This window comes from Gopherus evgoodei, chromosome 5 (assembly GCF_007399415.2).
Source record: "Gopherus evgoodei ecotype Sinaloan lineage chromosome 5, rGopEvg1_v1.p, whole genome shotgun sequence".
NCBI lineage: Eukaryota > Metazoa > Chordata > Testudines > Testudinidae > Gopherus > Gopherus evgoodei.
In genome coordinates this window covers 104777239-104800902 of record NC_044326.1, presented here as the reverse complement: position 1 = coordinate 104800902, position 23664 = coordinate 104777239, and the positions used below count along the sequence as shown (strand labels likewise).

Here is a 23664-nt window from a genome sequence, read left to right as displayed (position 1 = left end):
CCAAGCAATCTTTTCATCTATGGAGACTTGCTGGAATCTGCCAGTCCTGATTATGAACTCATCCATGGTTTTGCTGAATGATGAGGAAAGTCTTTTTTGATATAGGTATTGTACTGCCTGACGGGTGTTCAGTTGCAGCATTGCTAGTGGTACCAGCCGGATGGCTCTGCAGTTAATGCTATTGGAGATGATGGACATTCGTAAGCCCTATGTCTAAGCTGGACCCTGAAACAAAATGGTAAAATAAAGTCCCTCACTCAGAGTTTTTCTCAGTACATTGCTTTAAAAGAAATTGTAAATGGAAGAGCCTTCCTACTACAGCTGTTTGTTTTAGAATTTAAATGATCCAATTCATTTAAACAGAGTTTTATAGGGAAAATAATAAATTATAAGGATTATCTGAATCTACTTAAACCCTTATCTTTAGGAATGTACCAAACAGCTTTACATTTTTAAAAAAAAAATTTAAAATTCATAAGTGCCTTATACAATTTTAATTTTGAACAGGAAATCTTCACCTAGGATGTTTGATTATACTGACCAATAAAAAAAATTGTTTGAGAAGTCCAGCAGTAACAATACAAATTTAATTGATAAATACTTCCACAATAAACTAGCATGCCAGTTATATGTTGAATGCAAACATTTTGAAATTCATAAATAAGAATTCTACTGTAAACATAAATTTATGACAGTCTAAATTATTTACTCATATGGTAAGACATGGTAGGGCTCTCCATAAGAATGGTGCAAAAATAAGTTTACTAATCAGTTGATCCAGATTGTTTAGACATGTCCACATCATCATCTTCAAAGACATTGCCTTCTGAGGATGATTTTTCATAACATTTCATTCTGACAATCAGGCTTTGCATCTCTTTGTTCCACTGTTTGCATTCGGCATGTGTTCCTTTTTTTACCCGGAGGTACAAGGAAGTTCTTGAAAATATTCCCATGACCTGCAGCCATGGCAGTTCTTTTTCCTCCAGTTTTCAGGTGCTGAAATCAACATGAGACTGCACACGCTAAAGGAATAATGTCCCTTTTTTTTTCCCCATAGTGTTCTACTTTGACCCCTGTGTTGCTCTTTTCAGGTTGTGCACTCTGCCCCTTTTCCCATGGTACTTAACTACCCCCCCTTCAAAAATAAATAAATAAATAAAAGAACTAACAACAACCCAAAACTTCTGCTCCTGGAACCATCATGCCTTTTGCATTGCAGTATTTTATTTGTTTAGCAACACCGAAGGAGTTAGTTGAGAAATCAATGGATTTCTATTTATTTGTATCTTTGTGTACGTGCGCAAGGAGACAAAACAAGGCTATTTACTGGAACTGTCCTGAACCATCTAGAAGCAAGGTCTGGTAGTTAATGGGCAGATCAGTGTTTTTTCATGAGCAGGAGAGTAAGTTTCCATGATGGGTGAAGTCATAAATATTCATAATTTGAGACCTGAACTAGTCAGAGCTCGGGTTAGGAGAAGCTATAAAATAGGACAATGAGACAACACAGGTGGGCTCAGTGGATGATCCTGGTAAGATACATAATAGTGTCTCCAGGAGTCAGTGGCTGGGTCTGAATGCCTGTGATGACTTTGCCAATCTCTTGCGCTCAGTAGCGTAGCCCCTGGCTCCCCCCACAGGATAAAACCATTAATACAATACGTGACCTATTGGAAGGAAGTTAGTTATAGTTATAAAGCTTGACAAAGGTTAGATGTTTTCCCTGTGGTTCTTTATATATAAAAGCAGCCTTTGACTCAAAGCTTTTGATAGAGGCTCATGGATTCATATTTGTTTTTTATTTTAATGTTTTAAGAGACTAATTTGATCAAGTATCAGAGGGGTAGCTGTGTTAGTCTGGATCTGTAAAAAGCAGCAAAGAGTCCTCTGGCACCTTAAAGACTAACAGATGTATTGGAGCATGAGCTTTCATGGGTGAATACCCAGTTTGTCAGACACATGATAATTTGATCATTTATATTAAATTCAGATTTCACTTTAAACAGATTTAAGGATTATATTTTGAACCTGGTTCTCTCAGTTCCTTGGCTACTTCCCTAACCATTGGACAATCCTTCTAATCAACTCTAGGCAGGTATTCATAGTGCTAGCTGGGAATTGAGTGCCCAGAGGATATGCACACAGCAACATATCAGGCAATATACTCTGGGGTTTCCGACTGCCTGCAAAGCTGGGAGGAAGGTGGACTGACCAAACTGATTACATGGACATGATTGTGGTGTCCTGTTGTTTCTGAAACAAATATGTTAAACCAGTTACAAGAAGACAGTTGCATGCCATATAAGGCAGCTGATAGGTATGATGCACTGTTAGCTGATCATTGTTACTAACTGAATATTAAACATGTATGTAGACCCAAACTGTATTTTAGATGCATCCCTGACAGTAACTTTTTGATACATCTCTGTTGAAAATTACAGGGTGCCTCAGCAGCATTGGTTCGTTTCCATTGATTCCTTCTATTGCAAGATCAGCTTTATCTCCTGATGTGATAGAACCTACTTCTTTATTTTTATTTTAGTCTCCATCACTTTTGAATTTTTAAATAGTCTCTTATTGATCCTTGAAAGTCATCTTTTGGAAATACCCCTTTGCCCTCCGCTGGTTTGAGTTCCTACTGTCTGAGTTTTTGGCTTTTCCACCTCCCATACACATTGTGCTGGGAGGCAACAAAATAGCAGCTGTAACAAAAACCATAACTGTTTTAATACAATGTATAAACAAAGTATGTGTGTGAGAGAAAAAAGATACTATTTGCATTTCATTGGCTACAGATAGCTGTAATATCAGCTGTGGTGGTGCTTAAGAACCTCTGACACCAGTTTTTCCATGAAATTGGAGGCAGGGGCCAGAGCCACTATTCTTAATTAAAATAATCAGGAAGAATTTTGATAAAAAAATAAAGTAATAAAATAAATCTTTATGGTTTCCAAATCTCATAAGCTGACATAGTGGACAAATTAAAAAAAAAAAAGCTTTGTAGGTCACTCATAAAGTTGAGCTAATATTCCTTTGGGGGAGGGAACTACATCAGGATCTTTTTTCCTCATATTTAGGGTACTACTAGGATTTACAAAAATATTTCCATTTAACTTTTTTTCCTTGGAGGGGGATCATAGGGAGCAGTGCTCACAACCAGTGTTTTAAATGCTAAGAGCATAACAGGATATCTGTCTTACACATATCAGAGTCAAAATTATGCCTTTCTGATACAGGTTTTTAAAATTAAGTCTAAGTAATTAAGAAATGAAACCTTCTATGAAACTTTTGTGTATGCACGTCTGGTAGTGTTACAATTAAATCTGGCTTAAGTGACTGCCTAAGGGACCAGCCACAGTCTTTGACCTTTAAAGATCACTTTTAATAGGAAAAACAGTTGTTCTGGAGACAGTAATATATATTTGTTACCACAAAATGTTTGTGCCCACCCTGCTTTAGTATACTTAATAAACTTAAACTAAAATTACAGGAAAAAACGTAAAACAACTCTCCACTGTTTGTCTTTTGCTCAAATTAATTTGAACAAAAGTGAATCATGGGCTTCTAGAAAAATTTGGAGACTTTTGGACAAGATTTATTCATAATATTTTCTAATATTTCTACACTTTATTATTGTAGTGAAGTTCAGTGCATGGGAATATTCAGTAACTTTTGGGATAGGTGACTGAATGAGGATAGCAGGCTTTTATGAAGTACTAGGGTAACCTGAATGGGTTGTTGATTGTGTGGAAGAGGGTGGTGGTCGTACTGGTTTTTATTTTTTTCTTTTTTTAAATAAGGTGAGTTACTAAAATATCTGACTCTACTTCAGAATACTTGTTGGGTTTGTCTTCTGGCTGCCTGTACAAGTTTCATTCTCACAGAACAGATTGAAAATTAACAAATTTTCTTATTTTCCTCAGGCTTAGCAGACAGGTTTGAAGAATATCCCAAACTTAGAGAGCTCATCAGACTAAAGGACGAACTAATATCTAAATCTAACACTCCCCCCATGTAAGTGTTTTTGTTAGAAACTGATTTCTGCTCTTCAGACTCTCTTAATGTTAGCTGTCTGCTCCACAAATCTTTTTATCTTTCAGCACCTGTTTAAGATTTACACTTTCTATTTCTGGTTTGTGAATGTAAATTAAATCTGAATCGTAAATAGAATGCAATCATTTTATTTTGGATAATTTAATTTAGTGTTTAATTGATGTCTGTATATAAATTAGACTTTTCTTGTCAGAGCATGATGATTCATGAAGCCTGAAATTTTTTTCTTTTCTAGACTGTGCTTTCAGCCTCATTGGGATGTAAACATGCATCTGGCAGACAAAAAGGAGAAATATGTATGAAAATGCATGACCTAGAACAGTGTCATTTCAAACCACAAGAAAACCTTTTTAAAGAAAATTTGACATTTTATTTAATATTCTGTGGCCAAAATATTGTGAAAATGCTGTTCTCACAATAAGTATCTTTTTCACATATGCATAGTAGCTACCACATTGGTATCCAGGGTATACAGCTCCACTTTACAATAAGAGAAGCAATAAGAGGCTTGAGGTGGCTTGCCATGTTAGAACTTCTTTGTTTTTCTCCCAGTTCCTGCAGAATTTCAGTTGTATTTTAAAATATGCTATTTATCTACCCATATGCTTGAACCTCATGAATGTGGACCAATACAGTATTGTACTGGCTTTAATCTGTATCCAGAAAGAGAGTAATTTTCGGTAATCCTTATTTATGCAATTAGCTTGATTGAAATCAGTTGGTTCCAAAACCGAGAAATATGAACTACCGTGTTTTATCTCAGTAGGTGTTAACCCTGAAACCTAATGAAGATGGTACACATGTTAACGTTAATTGTTGGCTAATAAAGAATAAAATAATCATGGTGTTCTAAGATTATGGTAGCATTTTGCTTGCCATTGCTCTTTGTCTCACTAATGCAAAAATGGGTAAAATCCAACTGGCATTCTCTAAATAGATCAACCAAAACTTCGTAGATATGGCCAGGAGGGATGATAGTCTATAAATCAAACCTAGCAAGACTCATGATATTGTAGATTTATTTTTTCACAGAGATAGAACAGCAATTAGCAACTGGTGAGGGGGATAGGCTAGATATGAGCAGGAAATGGGATAAATATTAAATTGGGACAAGTATTAAATCTGCACATTTGAGTCCCAGAAATAGCTTGCTAAAAGCAACATTTCTAATAGTGTTTTAAAACTGCATTCCCAACATGTAGAATGTAATTGGCCTCCATATATATAGAATTCATTCATATCATTCTCCCCCCCCCCCGCCCCCAAAAAAATCAGTCTCAGCTGAGCAGCAACTGGTTTTTCTTTCCTAAATGGAAATATTTTTTCAAAAACATTCCATGTAAATGATTTGTGCCTTGATGCTGTACCAGATCATGTGTGGACAGTTGTCCAGCCCTCTTTCCTGTTTGCTATCCCTCAGTCCCTCTTGCTGTGTCTTAAAAGGACTCCTCTTTGAAAGTGTAATTAGTTTAGTTGTATTGGATTTTCATAGTGTAATGGTGTAGACCGCATTTGAGGACTTTCTACTCTCCTGTTCGTTATTCCACGACGTCCGTGTAGTCACTACAGCACTTGCTTATGTTCAAGGTAACGCTAATGAATTTTTACATGTATTTAGAACATTGTAGCCCCTGGAAACCAAGAGAAGACGCATCTTTTCACTGATTCCCAGCAAGCGCTCTGTGGGAATTTGGGAACTGCAGTTCTACCTTCTCCAAGCAATTTGTCATAGTTTTATTATTTCTTTAAATAGGTATTTACAGGCAGACTTGGAGGCCTTTGACACTAGAGAACTAAAGTCCAAATTTGATGTGATTCTTCTGGAACCTCCATTGGAAGAATACTACAGAGAAACTGGCATCACAGCCAATGAGAAGTGCTGGACTTGGGATGATGTAAGCTTTTTTTCTTACTATGCAAAAAGTCTTTGTAAATGACTTATAAAATAGATTGAAGTGTAGATTTGGGTGTACAGCATTTTTACATAGGATTTGTTTGAGAAAAGTGAGGTGTTGTAAAAACTAAGGTAGGGGTATATGTGTATATATGTGTGTATGTACACACTTATTGTTAAAGATGTCTCTCAAAGTGTTTCTTGAAAACTAGGCCTATGCCCTCTTTTGTCCATCACGATGTATAAAGGCCTGAAAGGATTTTTAAAACAATCCCCACACCCAAAAAAACCCTTCATTCTTGCTGCCTGTTTTTTAACCTTAGAAATCTTAGGAATAGCCAGTCTTGTCTTTCCTGGTTTTGCTGGAAGACTTCTTGGGAAGGTCTCGTGTGTTAGGATCACTTGCTCCTTAATTGAAGAGGTTCAATAATTGAATCTTTAACAGACATCCTTTCTCCCAAGTGTTCATTATGTATTGGAGTTAAGTAGGTATTAACAGAAAGCAACTAAAGCCTGCCAAAATTTTGAAAAGTCTGATTAAAAATTCTTCCCCTTAATTGTTGAGTTTCTCTTATGTCATTTTTACTAAATATCAATCACCATAGACTTTTCCAAGATAGACAAGAACAGAGTATCTAATGTAAAAAACAAAGACGGAAGCTCCTTGATAAAACTTTAGACTTTATATATCATAAAGAAGCAAAAAATTATGTAAATCCATTTTTTTTCCTTTTGCAGGTCATGTTTACTGTAGTATTTATTTAAATGTATGCACTCTACCTATGTTAGCACTAGGTAAATTAGACATAAAAATACACGTTTAAAATGCCCTCCACTCAAAGTTCATGACAAAGAAATCACATCACCAGCATATTGAAGAAGAAAATCACCTTGTTCTAAAGTCCATTAGCTCTGAACTACATAATTTTCTCCTCAGTTATCACTCACTCACTCACTCACTCACTCACTCACTCACTCATGCCCGTCACCCCAATCGGGGTATGGGCTGCCAACAACAGATCTCCAGAGTCCTCTATCCTGGGCCATTCGTTCTAATTGTTTCCAAGTATAGCCCATTTTTTTGCCATCAGCCTGAAGGTCACGTCGCCAGGTGTTTCTTGGACGGCCTCTTTTCCGCTTGCCTTGGGGGTTCCACCGCAGTGCCTGTCTGGTGTTAGTTGGTCAGGTTGTTGCTCCTCATCTCTGCTGTAACTTGCGCCATCTTTCCTGACTCCTACATGGTTCTCACATTCCATGTGCCTATGGTAATCCTCCTGGTTGCAAGAAGGGTAATCGGCTTAGTGGCTTCCTCACGGCTTTTACCACCCAGCATCATGCATCTTCGAATTGAAGACCCTTCTTTTTCCAGGGAAAAAGTCTCTGTTGTCTCTATTGTTGGCGTTTCTGTAGCAGGTTGATTTGTTACGGGGTGGAGTTGCTAGCCCCATGCCCAACCCTCCTCCTTTATCCTGACTTGGGACAGGCAGATGGCCCCAAAGGACCTCTCTGGTGGAGTTCCCCTCAGTTATCCTATATGTTAACCTCCCGCAGAAAACAGATGGGGTCTTAGGGCTTAGTTCGGTTACCCCAGTGTCTTGTTGTTTAATTTTACACACTCATGGACATCTCAGTTGTTTGTCATGACTTAAGAGCACAGCTGTGGCTTCTGTTCAGACATAGAGCCACAGACCAGTCTGCACGTGGAGATGTTCAGTGGGCACACATGAAAGGCAAAAATAACAGAGAGGCAACTGGTAATGCAAACTTGCATCCTAATGAATGGGTGTGAAACAGTCATTCCATACCCATGATGATAGACTTCCATTTTAGAATTCTGCAAGAAAAAAGTTGAAGCAGTTGGGAAACATAACACATCAAATAATCTAGAGGAAAAAACATAGTGTACAAGGAGAGCAACTTGTTACAAGTTTCACTATTTTATCTTGCAGTAGTTCCTGTTGCATTATTATTATTTTTTGCCATTGCAGTAAATGAGACTTAGTTTGATGTATTAGCAAGTTACAGATGAATCCCTTCAACCTGCATGCATCTGATAGTCATTATGTCTGAAGTTGTTTCACTCTAAATGTTACTTTTGTTTTTGAGCCTCAATCTTGACATCTTTTTTTTTTTTTTTTATTTAAACCTGGAAATGAAAGGAATGCCTCTTATATAAATGTCTTGTGACCAGTTTTAGAGAAGTGAAGCAGAGTATTTCTGGGTTTAAACTAGGGACCATTGTTCTAAAATGCCATATAAGGCCCAGGTTAGTGTGAAGAATATACAGGACTGGGATGGCACTGACTGGGTACTGGTAAAGTAATTTCAAATACATTTGCTGGAGAATGGATTTTAAGTGGCACCAGTGAAGAGAATGAGGGTCTAGATAAACACCAGAAATATGTATTCTTAAGGTTGCCGTGTCAATGTTAAACATACATTTGTTGTCCCTGATATAATCTGTGACCATACTACATATATTAAACAGAATCTTAATTCAGAAAGCCTTTAACATTGTTCCATTCTGTTTTTGTAGATTATGAAACTGGAAATTGAAGAGATTGCAGCCTCACGGTCTTTTGTCTTTCTGTGGTGTGGCTCAGGGGAGGGTCTGGATCTTGGCAGAGTGGTAAGAACATATTTTAAACTAAACCTAGGCTGAGACAAAATAAACATTTACTGAAGAAGGCTATGATGGTCTCTTTTCTGTGCATAGACTCCTAAGTTTTTTTGTGCTGAAGGGCTTTTTGTTACTGTGAGCAATACAGAAGGGAAATTAATCCAGCATTAATGTTTTAGACACTAAAAGCAGCAAAGAATCCTGTGGCACCTTATAGAATAACAGACATTTTGGAGCATGAGCTTTCGTGGGTGAATACCCACTTCGTCAGATATTCGCCCACGAAAGTTCATGCTCCAAAACGTCTGTTAGTCTATAAGGTGCCACAGGATTCTTTGCTGCTTTTACAGATCCAGACAAACACGGCTACCCCTCTGATCCTTTAGACACTTATTTCCTGTATGAGTAGCAGTAAATATCTGAGGATGAGTACATCTGTGGTCTCCAAAGAGCTACATTACTGTTTTATCTCTAGGTTGTACATGGCTGCTGTGGGAGTAGGATGCTTTATTCTAGGTGATTATATCACTGTCTGTACAGAAATCCAAACAAATTCAGCAGAATGTGTGCTTTTCAGTGAATGTTTTCAGGGTGGCACCAGTATCGTCATATCACAGCTACCATAAACATTTACATGTTAAACATCTTATTTTTTAAAACAGGTTGAGTTTAGGCTCTTAATGATGTTTTTAGTGAGCTGTATAAAGTTAGAGCATGACTGTTTCATTGTTAGGCAGTAATTTTTGTATATATAATAACCCCTACATTCAGGCATACTCTTTATTTATTGTGTCATATCATTTATCCTGTTCCTGTAGAAACATTTTTGAGCTTTAAAATCTTTCATCTCTCTTACACTGTAGCTTATTTAGCTGAACTGAGTAGCTATGTTTGTTAATTGTACTGAACGGGGGGAGAGGTTAAGGCCATTGAAATGTTCTGTATTCAAATGAAGGGCAGTATGTGGACATTCATTTCTTTCCATATGGTACATTTTTATTTTGTATCTTTTGATACAGGCTCACTGAATAACTTTTGCTACATACTTGCTTCTGGTCACATTGAAGCAAAATCATGTTAGTTAAGTAGTTTTCAAATGTGATAAATAGCCAGCACAGTTTGAGTAGAGGGTTTTTCTTAGTCCGTGCTAGCAGACACCGGGCACTAGGCTCCACTAATTCCTCCCTCGAAAGCAGGTTTGTAACAGTTTTTAAAGAGAGCTATTATAACACTTGTAAACATTGTGTGTCTGTTCACATTTGTTTTTGTGCAGTCTCCCAATGTTGAACTACTGATGCAGCCCTACCAGTGGTAGCAACAATGGGAGCATTGCTGTAGATGGGACTAAAGCAGCTGCCCATATTTTCACCACTATATCGTTTAGACCTGCTTTGAGCAAAATCATTGTCACAGAGGTAAAAAGGCCAGTATCCAGCTGTACTAGTACTCCAGAGGAGCTGCACGAAACAGAATGAGATGACGTGAGACTTCCAGAAAAGGGTGATGTAGACACAGCCAGATAGTGTGAATGCAGACTATGCTTGGAAACTTGTTTTCAGAACATGGTTAAAATGAAAGTGTGGAGATAAGGGTTTCATATATTGATAATTGACCCCTCCTTCAAACAAGCACAGAAGACAAACCTATTACATTTTACAAAGTCAGTCTTAATTCTTAAATACATTGTTCCAGTATTTGATATAATACAAGCATCTTTTATCTTTGTGACTGTTCTTGTTTGAAATATTTTAGTGTCTGCGCAAGTGGGGTTACAGACGATGTGAAGATATTTGTTGGATTAAAACCAATAAAAACAATCCTGGAAAGACCAAGACTCTGGACCCTAAAGCAGTTTTTCAAAGAACAAAGGTACAGTTCTGGCTGAATTTTTCTCTTCCCTCCTCAATTGATCTAAACCAGGGGTTCTCAAACTAGGGGTCGGGTCCCCTCAGGGGGTCATGAGGTTGTTACATGGGGGGGGGAGGTCGTGAGCTGTCAACCTCCACCCCAAACCCCGCTTGCCTCCAGCATTTATATTCGTGTTAATTATGTTTAAAAGTGTGTTAAATTTATTAGGGGGGGTCACACTCAAGAGGCGTTCTGTGTGAAAGGGGTCACCAGTTTAAAAAAAAAAAAAAAGTTTGAGACCCACTGATCTAAACAAACACCAGATGCTCCATTGCAATTGGTGGCCTCTGTGGTTTCAGAAAAATAGGTGCTTGGATTTCAGTTTTCTTTTGCTTTCTTGCATAGATTGGTTTTCACAGAATGGGTAATTTTTCACTAATTCTAGATTCTTTACTCAATTTGATTAAATATACAGTCATCATCCACATTTAATGTTGCTTTTATAAAGTTATTTTATGATCTTCTGAATGTTCTTATTCATTCAAATCTCATTGAAATGCTGATAGACAGGAAAGAGGATTCATAGAGGTGCTTTCCCATTCTATCAGCCTACAGGGAGATGATGAAAGCTGGATACAATTTGGTATTGTTTTCATTGTGGCTACCTGTTGGTAGAGTTGATTGTTTTTGACTTTTAGGTTGTCATATTTTAAAAACCACTATTGAAATGTAAATGATACATGTTGCATGAGCAAATGCTGGCTTCACCAGTGTTTCCCCTCGTTACTTGCTCAAATGACAGATGGAAATTGGGCTGGGATTTAGATTAGTCCTGTATAGAAACTGATTTATTTAATTTTGGAGCACACCAGTTGCGTAGAAACAAACTTCCTTCCAAATCAGAATGGCAACAGGTTTTTTGGGAAGAGCAGCTTTTGATTAAATTACTTGGTTTGACTATAGAACTTGAGTATTTATTTAATAATGTTTATTAACATTATAAATTGACATGGGCACTGTAATGGCACATTACTAATCTAACTTTGACAGTAAAAATGCTGTTGAAAAACATACATAGGCATGCTCTTTTACTTTTTTTTTTTAAAGAACATTACCCTAAGGACTACAGCTGTATAACAGCTATCTCCCAGTGTCCTAAAAGGAAGAGGCTTTTCACTGCATATGCATGATAAACTTTGGTTCAAATTAAATATATACTTGGTGCATATTTGAATGAGTAGTGTAGTAAGAGTAAGGTTAGAAAGCTTAACAACATATTATGTGAGAGTTGTAGTGGTAATCATAAATAGGCCACAATCTTTAGGGACTGTTTTAGGATATTTCATTTAACACAGTAACGAAAACAGATTTGTTTTAGTGCTTATAGGGAGCTGTCTCAATTCCTGGCTTATAACGATTTAAAATTTCACTTACCTGATCACCAAATTGATATGCTTAGACCATTAAGCAGAATCTCAATGATTGTTACTATTTTAGCTGTGAGCCAGCTTCTATTTCTTTGACTTAAATGGGATTTGGACCAGTCCTTTATATGCTTTTCTAATGTAAATATGCATAGATGTGGATGTGTATTATTTATTGTGTATGATGTTTAAAGGCCAGATGTTTTAAAACTTTTTCATGAATAAAAATAAGGGCTTTATGTACATTGGAGTTTGGAGATAAGGTTCATGTAGTTTTGTCATGTAGTTAGGTTGTTGATGCTGGTAACTGAGAATTTGCCTGTGTAATGTTGTCTATACATGAATTTGGTATCAAGTTGGTGTCAGAATTGGTTGTATAACAAGAAAATGTGGGAAATTAGAGCCATTTTTATTCTGATCTGTCAGATGGCCAAGTTCATATTCTATCAAATGTGAAGGGAATATTCACTGATAATATTTCTATACAGTATTAAGTGTCAAAACTTACAAAGTTAGTCTCTCACTGGAGGTTATATCATTTAAATATAATGTAAACCTGAGGCATTTATAAACTGTATTCCTTATGTTAGAAAGATTGTTTTTCACTGATAGGCTGGTAACCACCAGGTTTATCAGTCTTGGCATGATGGGTTATTTGCCTAGGGATTTTCTGTGTTCCATCCTATTCTACTTGAATATTTTTCTGTGAAATGTGAAACCTAAAACTTGCTGCTGTCAGTCAGTAAGCTTACTATGTTGGATAGATAACTTTTTTCTTCATTTTTTCGCGGTTGCTCTCTAACCCCCTAGCCATTCTGCCAAAAATCTGGAAATTATTATACACTGTCTGCAATTTTTGAGAACCATCTGGTGATGCTTAGTAAATCAGGTTTTGTGATCTGAGGAAAATTGCTCATTGGAATGTAGTACTCATAGAAACGGAACTCTGATATTTAATATTCACAGCCCTCATTTCCTCTCATATCCAATAAGGAGGTTCCCCATTTGTAGATCCTCTGTTGGTCACTTCCTATTACGTTATAGAAGGAAAAGAAACGTAGTGCTTGTTTCATTTAATTCACGCATACTGTTCTTTGATTCAAACTGCGCTGATCGCTTTACACTGGTTTTGTTTTTTATTATACTATGGTGGCTATCAGGAAGGAATTGGTGGATGGAGACCAGCTTTGTAAAAGGCATACTGTGGAAAGAAATTTGTAAAGGACTGGCTATTACTCTCTTATTTCTATTGATTGATTCTTTCATGGCCATAAAGGAGCAAAATTTTGGAAACTTCTTTTCACAAGTTACCTTAACATCATGATTTAATTTAATGTTTGTGTCAGTGCATAATAAAATGAATGAGAAAAAATATTGAGCTGTCTGACTGCGTACTGCTTGTAGCACCAGCTTGCACGCTAATGGATTCAGGAAATAATCTGTTAAGGACTCTTTTCCACCTTAGACCTCTTCATGATTCTGCCCCTTTAGTAGTAATCTGAAACAGTTTTAGAATCCATAATAAATTCCGTTTCAGACCCTGAATAATTTGATTTGCAGCACTGTATGACTTTCAGAAAACAGACCACAATCAGAAACTCTTCAAATTAGGATCTCTTTTCTCATTGTTTTAGAAGGGTTTTTAGTACCTTTGCTGTTTGTTCCATTCTTTTGGATAAGACCTTAAAAACAGTTCATATTGGGTCAGTCCTATATAATTATCATAAAGATAGGAGTTTGGCATGTGGCTTTTGCTAGAACATTTTCTACACTTTATTGTGCTGTGCACTAGTCAGTTCTCAAAATCCAGAGATGATTGCATTGTACATATGTAGTTTGTTAATGGGCTTTAGAATCTTTCAGGATGACACACCTGTGATTTTTTTGTTCTTTCTAGGAACACTGCCTTATGGGTATTAAAGGAACAGTCCGCCGCAGTACAGATGGTGACTTCATCCATGCTAATGTTGATATTGACTTAATTATCACAGAAGAGCCTGAGATTGGCAACATAGAAAAACCTGTGGAGATTTTTCACATCATTGAACACTTCTGCCTTGGAAGAAGACGCCTTCATCTTTTTGGAAGGGATAGTACAATCCGACCAGGTATGTGACCTATTTATTTTATGAAATAGGTGAAAGTTCACTTAATCTAATTGTCCCTTCCTTTCATAACTTCCATATAAGATTAAATTTAATGAGTTCGGAGAGAAAACATTGACACAATAGAATTTAGGCTAATGTACATTTATATTGCCAAGGTCTGTAGTAGTCACAGACTTCATGTTAACCTTAAAGAGTCCAATAAAAGGGATTTCAGTAATCCTTATCTGACTGAAAGAAGCCATGTGGCCAACAGCAAATTTCTTGGTGATGATTCCAACATGGAGCTCATCCAGCAGGAGGGCATAGGATCTATTGGGCAGAGACTTCCACCTGGCAAACAAGACTTCCACTCTGGTGATTGTGGAGTGGGGGTGGAGGAATAATTCCACCACTTGCCATGTTTGGGGAACTCTGCCAGCAGTGAAGTAGCATAGGAATTGTGCCCTAGTATTGTGGGCTATTGTGCCTCCCTCCCCTCCCCCCGCCCCCCACTACTGATCAGAATAGGAGAGGCACTTGCAAGCAGGTAAGGGTGTGTATCTATAGATGGAACAGTGTACACACAAACAAAGGGATGTACCTTCCCCTCCCTTGCTGGAGTGGTGTATGGAGGTTATTCTGTTTCTAGGGTTATAACTTCTGCTGCTGCTCATGGGGCTACCAGTGAGGGGTACAGCGACAGACCAAGAATCCAGCTTAGCACTGCTTACTAGTAAGTTGTCTTTTATAAATGTACAGATATTTGTCTACTTCTAAAAATGAACAAAATGCCGTAACTCCAAGTTTACAAGCCATTTTTATACTAACTGTTTGGTATATATGCGTCTGTGCTTAAACTGTTCAAGCTCTCAGTTGGAAAACCAAAACATGTTACACCGTTTTAAAACCATTTTGATATGTCGTTCCTCTGTCTGATTTCATTTCAGAAAGAAATAGAGCAGACTCCATAGCAGCTTTGGAAAGTGAATGTCTTTATCACGTGCAAGGCAGAAAATAACACTCACTGATGGTTATAAATTCTAATCTGTGTGAATATCCTAAAGAGCTTTTTAGACAGATGTGTCCCAGATCAGGTGATAGATTTCAAGTGAATTAAGAACAGATGTCCTCCCACATCACCAACCAAGCAATAGCTAAAAAGCAGCTGAATCTGGACAGTCTGTGGCAGCCATTGCTTTTAGAGGCAGAGAAATGCCTTTCTTTTATCATACATCAGACGTCCTCATCAGCTCTAAATTTTCTTCCTCATTATTGCTGAGCTAATGTCAGATAAAATACTTTGACTGCTGTGATGGCCTTTTACACCTTGTCAGAATCATGACCTATGTGTGGCTTCTTTCCTGAAAACTATTTTACCTTGAATAGCCATGTGAGCTTGAATGGCATTGCCAGCAATTTGACATGTCCCTGTACTGGCTCCAAGTCTAAAACGACAACATCCACTGTGTGCCTAGTCTAGAAATTACCAATGCATGCATCAGACCTTCTGAGCTTACTTTCAGTCTAAAGTGTTGCATATTTCTTCTGTCATGGGCCCTTCCCTTCATCGGTTTCCTGTATGAAATGCAGTTTCACTGGGAAAAACATATTGACTTAGAATAGAATTCATTCTCATGCACACTTGTTACCAAGCTTTGCAATACAAGTAGATGCTATTTTAACCTTATAGGGCCTAATACGAAGTGGATTTTGGCAATCTAACTTTATTTGGTTTTAAAAAATCGTTCTTAAGATAGTTGAAATCAGTTGACTCCGGCTGTTACTTTCACTGAATGTCATCCCCTGGTTAATGACTGCTAAGATTGTGTATCCGATTAGTCTGAGCTTTATATATTAAACAACATGTTCAGGGTAGTAACACATTTATTAAAAAGAAAATGCATATTTGCGAGGGAACTTCCAAAGCTGCAATCTCAATTGCTATGGCCTCTTTAAGTAGCTTTCCTGTTAAAACAATTTGTTGCAGTAAATGGGAGTAACTAATTTTGACTAAACTAGGGAAGTGCATTACGCTACGCAGACATGTTATGCGTTGCGATTTGTAGGAGCTCTAAGGCTTGCTTATATTATAAAAACAAAATTAGTCCATTTGGGATGGGAAGGAGAATGATACTATAACTGCAGACATTACACTCCAAAAGTGTAGTCTGGCTTCTTCAGTAATGTGTTACATATATAACTAACCAGCTTCTGTTATATCTAGTCAACCTTCCACTGTTCTCTAGATGGTGTTCTCGGTCTTAATTTCATTTGTTACATGTCTTTGAGGGAGAGAGAACATTTCACCCTTGAGGCTTCTTTTGACTATACTGCAGAAATTCACATAACTTTGTTAATCTCATGTTATATTCACCTACTGGGCTGCTTCTGTATTTTAAGCTAGTGACAAGCCCTCATGTTGTTTGGAACTGTATTGTATGCTTACGTACAATATGGCTAGCTCGGTAGAATAACAGTTGCCCCTCTCTTTTGTTAGTTCAGGCAATGGCAAAAGTTGGCAGAGCACACTTTTGTTCGCCAGTGATGATTAGCACTTAAGTAGCATTTTTCATCTTCAGAATGCTTTGCAAACTACTAAGAAATCCTCACAACACTGATGGATGTAAACCTAACCCAGTATTTTTATTCCCTATTTCAAAGTTGGAAGCCTGGGGGGAGTGATGCAAAGTTTTAGTTAACCCTAGCAAAGGTCAGGAAGTTAATATTAGAGCCTGGATTTTAATTTGTTACTTCTTGCTAGCACTCAGTCCACTAAACCCTGTCTTTCTCATTAGTAAGTGATATATAACTGAAAGTTCAATTTCCAGGAATTCTCTTCAGTGGGTAAAGTACTACTGGACCACTTATATAGTGTCATGAGGTACAGCACACACTTAAACCTAAATGTCTTTCTGGTAACTTCATTTTCCCTGAGTGGTATTTTCATTCTTAAATAAATTACTCAACTTAATGACTACGCATTCACATACATGCCCGCTCAACCAAGTTGTTTGCAGTGTTGCTGTAGCTGTATTTGTCCCAGGATAGGAGAGAGACAACATGGGTGAGGTAATATCTTTTATTGGATCAAATTTCTGTTGATGAAAGAGAAGCGCACTCTGGATCTCAAAAGCTTGTCTCTCTCGCTAGTAGAACTTGGTCTAATAAAAGATATTACCTCACTTGCCTTGTCACTCAACCCAGTGTAAATTTCAAACTGAAATGCTCACATTTCCACAAGTTGGCAACTTTCCCATGCAGACTTCTTTTTTAGAAGGGTTCATTGTTGGCTGCTTTGTATTGACCTAACAAAACTGTTTTTCAGAAAACACTGCTATCAACTCATAGCTTTAGCCAACATCCACATGAAGATGTTAAGAAAAAATGAGTTTATCCTTTAAGCATAAAACTCAGTTTACTGCTCTTATTAACTTTTTATCTTCTATTTTTTCTTTAGGCTGGCTGACTGTGGGACCCACCCTCACAAACAGTAACTTTAATGCAGAAACCTATGCCTCCTACTTCACTGCTCCAAATTCCCATCTGACTGGTTGTACAGAAGAGATTGAGCGACTTCGACCTAAGTCACCACCTCCAAAATCCAAGTCGGACCGAGGAGGTGGAGCTCCTAGGGGAGGAGGAAGAGGCGGGACTTCAGCTGGCCGGGGAGAGAGGGGGAGAGAGAGGAATAGAACTAATTTCCGGGGCGAAAGGGGTGGATTCAGAGGGGGCCGTGGAGGTACCCACAGGGGAGGCTTCCCACCACGCTGATTACATTTCAGTCATCTAGTTCTCCCTCTGGTCCTATGTCTCCTCTTCTCCATAACTTTTTTTAGTCTTGTTTCCACCGAGATGAGTCATTCCGGGGACTTTTTTAATTGATTGTGCTTTGTGCAAGCAGTTCCAGATACTTTGCCTGCCCACATCTGGCACATCACCTTACTTGGCTGGTGGGATCCAGCACCTGATGTCAATGAGCTAAAAAAGCCTCCTGGCAGCTTTCATGCACCAGGAAGGAGGTCAGAGCAGACTGGGAACATCAGAAGGGGTTAGTTCCCCAAGCTGTGAATTGGATTTGAAGAGGAGTTACTTGCTCTGATCTTTTCCAACTTAGAAAAGAATAAAAAATCTTTCAGCTTTTTTCTTTAACGCTTCCCTATAAATGCTGAACAAATCCTTCCCTTCCCTTTTGTGGAGGTATCATGATGATAATACAGACTTGCATTGTATTTATGGAAGGAAAAATGGCGTGTCTATAATAGCATTTATTTCTTCCTCCCCTATATGCATAACTAAACAGAGAAGTAATATTGAATAAATAGAGCTCTATTTTTTTTCTATTTGTTTTAAATTTCCCCAGTCATTCCTGGGAGTAGTTTTGTAGTAGTTTTATTTTTGACTTGTCAAATATATTTAAAATATTTTTATCTTGATGTTTGAACTAAAAAAACCAGAAACAATTTATGTTGTCACTTGTAATGCTTCATGGAAAGCAAAAAGTGACAGTCATCCATATTTGATCTAAAACTTCTGTTTACGTAGACATGCATTGTTTTAAAGTAGAGAATCTTGCCCATTGCCTGTTAACTGTCTTATTCATGACTAGGGAAAGCCAGGTTTTATTACAAAATAAATGCAGAATGAATAATGAAACAGCCCCAATGGAGGTAATATTTGGGGAAAGGGAGAAAGCCATAAAGAGGAAAAGTGCTTCCAGAGAAATCTGGATAAACTCCACCTGCACAAACAATGCTCAGTGACTGAAAAATTGTGTTTAAGCTTTGAATAGTAAGTGATGTAGGGATGAGAATATCTTACAGAAAATCAGCTTCAGAATACAACTTCAAAAGAGAAAGTGATTTACCTTTGTTGTAACTGTGTGGTATTTGATTTTAGAAAAGCCAGCTCTGTAAATCATTTGTACAGTATTTGATGCATATGAACAAATCCTGGCCCCACTGAAGTCCAGGAGATTTTGCTATGGATTTCATTGGGACTAGAATTTGGCCCTGGGACTCTTGTACTGCTTATCTACTGAACTTTTAAATGAATGCCCTGTAAAGTGGCGAATAATGAAATTTCTTTCAGTATTGTTTTTGATAAACATCTTTCCTAATTTTTTCTAGAATTCTTTGGTTTTATTTAAATGCAGGTTTTATTCATTCTTCAACTTGCCTTTAAAGTTTCTAATTTGTTGGTTTTCTGCTTAGACAATTCAGCTTTCCTTTGTTTGTAAAGGAACAGAGGTTCCTATTGTCATAATGGATGAAATCTCCATCATTGTTTTGCTTAATATATTTTTTACACACACACACACACACAAAAAATATCACCCCCCCACTCTATAATTTGGACAGTTTACTAGACTCTGATTTTAGTAACCCTAAAAGACAATTGGTGATGGGTGAATAAATCTCTCCATTATATACATTGTACTTCTATCTGTGTCACATCTGCAAAGCTGAGGAGTGACTTGAAGTAGAAGTTGGTTGAGTTGGGGTCCTGAATCCTTGATTTTCTAGATTATCAGTAGCTCATTTGAACATCAGTGATGCTTGTAGCGGATTGCATCTGGAACAAGCCCAGACTGCTTAGTGGTTGTGTGCCACAACCTTGGAATGGTTCTTATTTTTCGCAATTATATTGTGCTCATCCTATGTTGTTTTAGTAGTGAATATTGTACGTGCTCAGCATTACAGATGGCACCCTCATGCCACTGAAAACAGCTTCTGTAAAGGTGAGGAGAAAAGTGGTGTTAACCCAGTGTTTTCTTCCTCTGATTCTTCTTCCTCACGCACTTCTTCTCTACAATTGAAGAACAAGAATTCTGGCATCAAATATGAAAGGAGCATTGAATCCTCGATACTGCACTCTAACCTAAAAATAACAAGGGGAACTGAGATGTCTTGCTTTAGTTCAGCATGGCGGAGTTGGGAAAACTGCTTAAGATGGGAAAGCAATAAATGTCCGTCAATCGCTCTTAAGGTTTTAGCTGCCTTTGGATGCACACTGCTCCCATTAATGCTAATGAAAGTCCCATTACACATTGACAAACAACTTGCTCCTTGTTAACTGATGATGTTGACTCTCAGGAAATATGGATTCTTGAATGTCATCCTGTGCAGTTTTCTGTACTTCAGAGGTACACTAGGGCTGTGTGCCCTGTTATGTCAGCACTGACTGTCTCCATGTGACAAGGTAGTACACTGTCCATATTTGGTCTGTCCTTGACTGACAACATTGCAGCTCATTAGAGCTTTGTGGAGGTGACCTCCGTTCATGAGAAACTGAAGTGAGGATATATTCTTTACAGATAGGCTATAAAAATGCCACCATTTAGTAACTTCTGATCACTCCTGGCCTGGGCCATATTTACACTTGTATTCTGAGAGGCAAAGCTTTGTCTCTTGATAGGAGCATTTTCACAGGAGAGGGGTGATAATTGCACTCATCCATAATTGGCTATCAGGTGAGTCTTTTATCTAACATATTTAGCTAATTTGAGTGCTTCCCATTCTTGAAGACAGAACCAAACAAAGTTCTCAATTTCAAATGTCAAATGCTTAATGCCACCTTTCTTATTTCTGCAGCCTGTTTTAGTATAGCTGCTTAGTTCTTGTCATGTCTGTCTGTTCAGGAAGTTACTTGTAAAGTATGATCTTCAAAGTTTTCTATTTGTGCAGTAAGTGAAGGATTTGACAATTACATGGGCTAGCCGCCTGGGACAGCTAAACGTGCTGCATCAAAAGAATTTTAAAACATCAGTCGACTGCAAATTGTTCTCTGTAAATCTAGCCATCTTGAGTCTTTTGCTCACATATGCTGTCACTTGTAATAAATTTGCTGAAATGTTATATGTACTGTTAAATTGTTTGAAAAAAAAAAAAAAGGAAAATGTTTTCAGAATCTTTCCATGAAATAGTGTACCATTAGCACAGCCTGGTTATGTATGACTTAAATATGTGGCCTACAAGGGTTGCTAACTCAATGTATATATTTCTACAGTGATTGCTAGAGATCTTCCAAAGGTTCTAGTACTTGTGGAAACTTAGGATGTGTCTTTTTGGTACTTTATGTGAAGGTACTGGTGGGTGGAAGGCATTTGTAGGAATTTGAGGCTTGTAGGAGGCCTTTGTCATCATTTTGTGACTATAACTTCAGTTTGTTGATGTAAGTCAAGTAAATGCACCAATGGATGAATGGTCTTTGGCCAGTCATAGTGCAGGTGATGAGAGAGTTCCATGGCCAGCCACAATGCAGAGAGCTCTATAGACATACCAGCTCTCTGAACTTGGACTAGGATTGGTTGGCTTTTTCTCAGCCCATATGTAGGAGTTAAATGGTGTATTCTGTGACAATGGGGTTCTTGTCTCTCTCCATAGTTATATCATTATAAACAGGAATAACAGGAACCTCATGTACACAGTCAAGTGAAAACTTAAAAATCTAAAATTACTGAAATAAGATTTCAGTTTGTGAAACGGACAATAGCACATTTAAAAAGAGATTGTATCCTCTGCCCCTAATACTTATTCCAATATGTTATGCATCTGGAACCTTTTATGTGCAGGGTACTACTACCTTAAACTAGGAACATCCGCTTGCCAGTCTTGACCTTTTGGGATGTGTTTATTACTTTCCAGCTTTCAAAAAAATCTCTCTAAAGTTTTGAAGTATTTTTGTTCTTTAAGATCCAGACATTGTTGTAATCATGTCCTTGCAAGGGATTGGAGTCTGATCCTATCTTTAAGGTAATTTTGAATACTCTTGAGAGGGTTAAGTGGCATTCGATCCAACTGCAGTGAATACATCTGGTTGTTTTTTTTTTCCACTAGCAACCACATTAATTTCTTCATTGGGATCCAATTCATCAAGATTCTTCCATTGGCTTGAGTGACACTTAATGTCAAAGGATTAATTCCAGTGTTATGAAAACTGTGGCTAGGGGATAGGAAATGTCCGTTCATGATTGTATCAAGAACACCCTGAAAATCTTCATTTTGTTATGGTACAAGCATCTGCTTGTCAGCTTTATCCTTTTTTGACTCATTATGATATATTCTCATAGGGATAATTAGAGTAAATAAAAGCGCTTAATAAATGACATCACCTATTTTTGTATACAGTAATAACTGTTCAAAAAAAAATTGTATGCTGAGAAACTGCACCAAATTTTAGCCAGGTAGGATATTTTAGTAAGGATCTGGAGTTTTAGTTACAATCAAAAAGATATAGAAGAGTCTGTTAAAGATTGTTTAAAATGTTGAGAGAGTTACCTGGTCTCTCTGAAGTATAAGTGGGCTTTTATTAGTCTGATTATTTTTGGTGGTATGTGGTATTTTGTTTGCTATTGTAAGATCTTGTTGCAGTTGCATATAACTTACCAGGCTTAACCTGTTAAGGCTGAAATTCCCATCTGCTTTGTTGAGAACCTCTCACAACTCCATTCTGTGGAACTTGATATGTGTCGGGGTGGGATGTCTGTATGTCCTTCTGTTACAGAAATGTTTGCATGTGGCCAAGTTATAGGCCTTTGAAAAAATTATGTATGTTCAATAGAGACTTGTTAGAGATTGACAGCTAAATTCTCTGAAGCATGCTCCAGCCCCTCACAGCTTCCACATGCCAATTGGACTGCACATGTGCCTTCCCTATAGAGTGGTTGAACATGCTCCATTCCAGGACTGCAGTGGCTGCATAGGACTTTCTTTGCAATTGTTCTGGTGGAGGGAGAACAGGGAAACTTTTTTTTTCCTGTGTGCCCAATGCCTTCCCTACTGCATGTGTGGTTAGTGAGGAGGAGGAGTTGGGCTGACTTGACTGTAGAAAGGCGAGGGGTGGAGGACAGAGAGACGGGTAGAAGCTGGCAGGAGGCGGAGTTCAGGGACAGGTGCTAGAAAGGGAAGTGACAGGAGCAGAGGGGGATAGTAACAAAAGGGAGAGAACTGAGGGGGGGTGAATAGGAGGGCAGGGACTATAACAGCCGGAGTCAGGCATGGGGGTGATAAGTAGGAGCCGGGAGGGATAGTCACAGGGGAAAATTGGGGAGTAAGGTGGGTAGGAGCAGAAAGGGAGAAGGAGAGGGACAGGACGGAAGGGTCTGTAACCACTAAAGCACACTCCCCTACAGGACCTGGAAAGGAACCCATTTTTCCTTAGTCTCAACTTTTTTTTGCTGTCTAGCAAACAGGTGTGGAACCCACCGGTAAAGTATGTTTCCATCCCACTCTAATGGCAGGTACACATATAAGATACTTCATTAATTCAGGTGGCAGAGGACTGGTATAGATTTAAAGTTCCTAGCCCTGCTGGTGGCCCATGTGGGGTGTTCAGGATGCCATTTTTTTTTTCATTTACATTTTTTAAATTTAGGAAGCTATTTCAGAAATACTATGCTAAAAACGTTTAGGTTTGTAAAGCCAAGCACTCAGAAGTTAGGAAATGCCAAAGTTAGGTTCTCTGTGTGACATCTTTTGTGTATGCATTATGACATAGTCTTTAATTACATGGTCATGTACTGTTTTTTCCACCAGACTCCTGCCTCATTCAGTGAAAAGGATGGACTGTGCTCTGGGAATGAATGAGTTGAGCAGTAAATAAGGGATCTGTAGGACCCCTGCCTCATTAATTGTGAAGTTGGAAAGTGGAAAATGAGGCAGGGGTCCAGTAGGAAGAAAAAAGGTAGTTTTGTGCTTCAAGCAGTTGAATGCTGCCCCAAAGAAGTGGGTTTTATCC

General features: G+C 38.0%; 1 protein-coding gene across 1 annotated transcript in view; it reads left to right on the top strand.

The window, feature by feature from the left end:
• Positions 1 to 19245, top strand: part of METTL14 (methyltransferase like 14) — a 36283-nt gene extending 17038 nt beyond the window's left edge. The window contains exons 6-11 of the mRNA XM_030564307.1: positions 3927 to 4017; positions 5810 to 5951; positions 8487 to 8579; positions 10323 to 10439; positions 13740 to 13950; positions 17387 to 19245. Of these exons, the coding sequence (XP_030420167.1) occupies positions 3927 to 4017; positions 5810 to 5951; positions 8487 to 8579; positions 10323 to 10439; positions 13740 to 13950; positions 17387 to 17700 (968 nt within the window). The 3' untranslated portion in view covers positions 17701 to 19245. The remainder of the gene's footprint in view (positions 1 to 3926; positions 4018 to 5809; positions 5952 to 8486; positions 8580 to 10322; positions 10440 to 13739; positions 13951 to 17386) is intronic.
• Positions 19246 to 23664: the final 4419 nt, after the last annotated feature.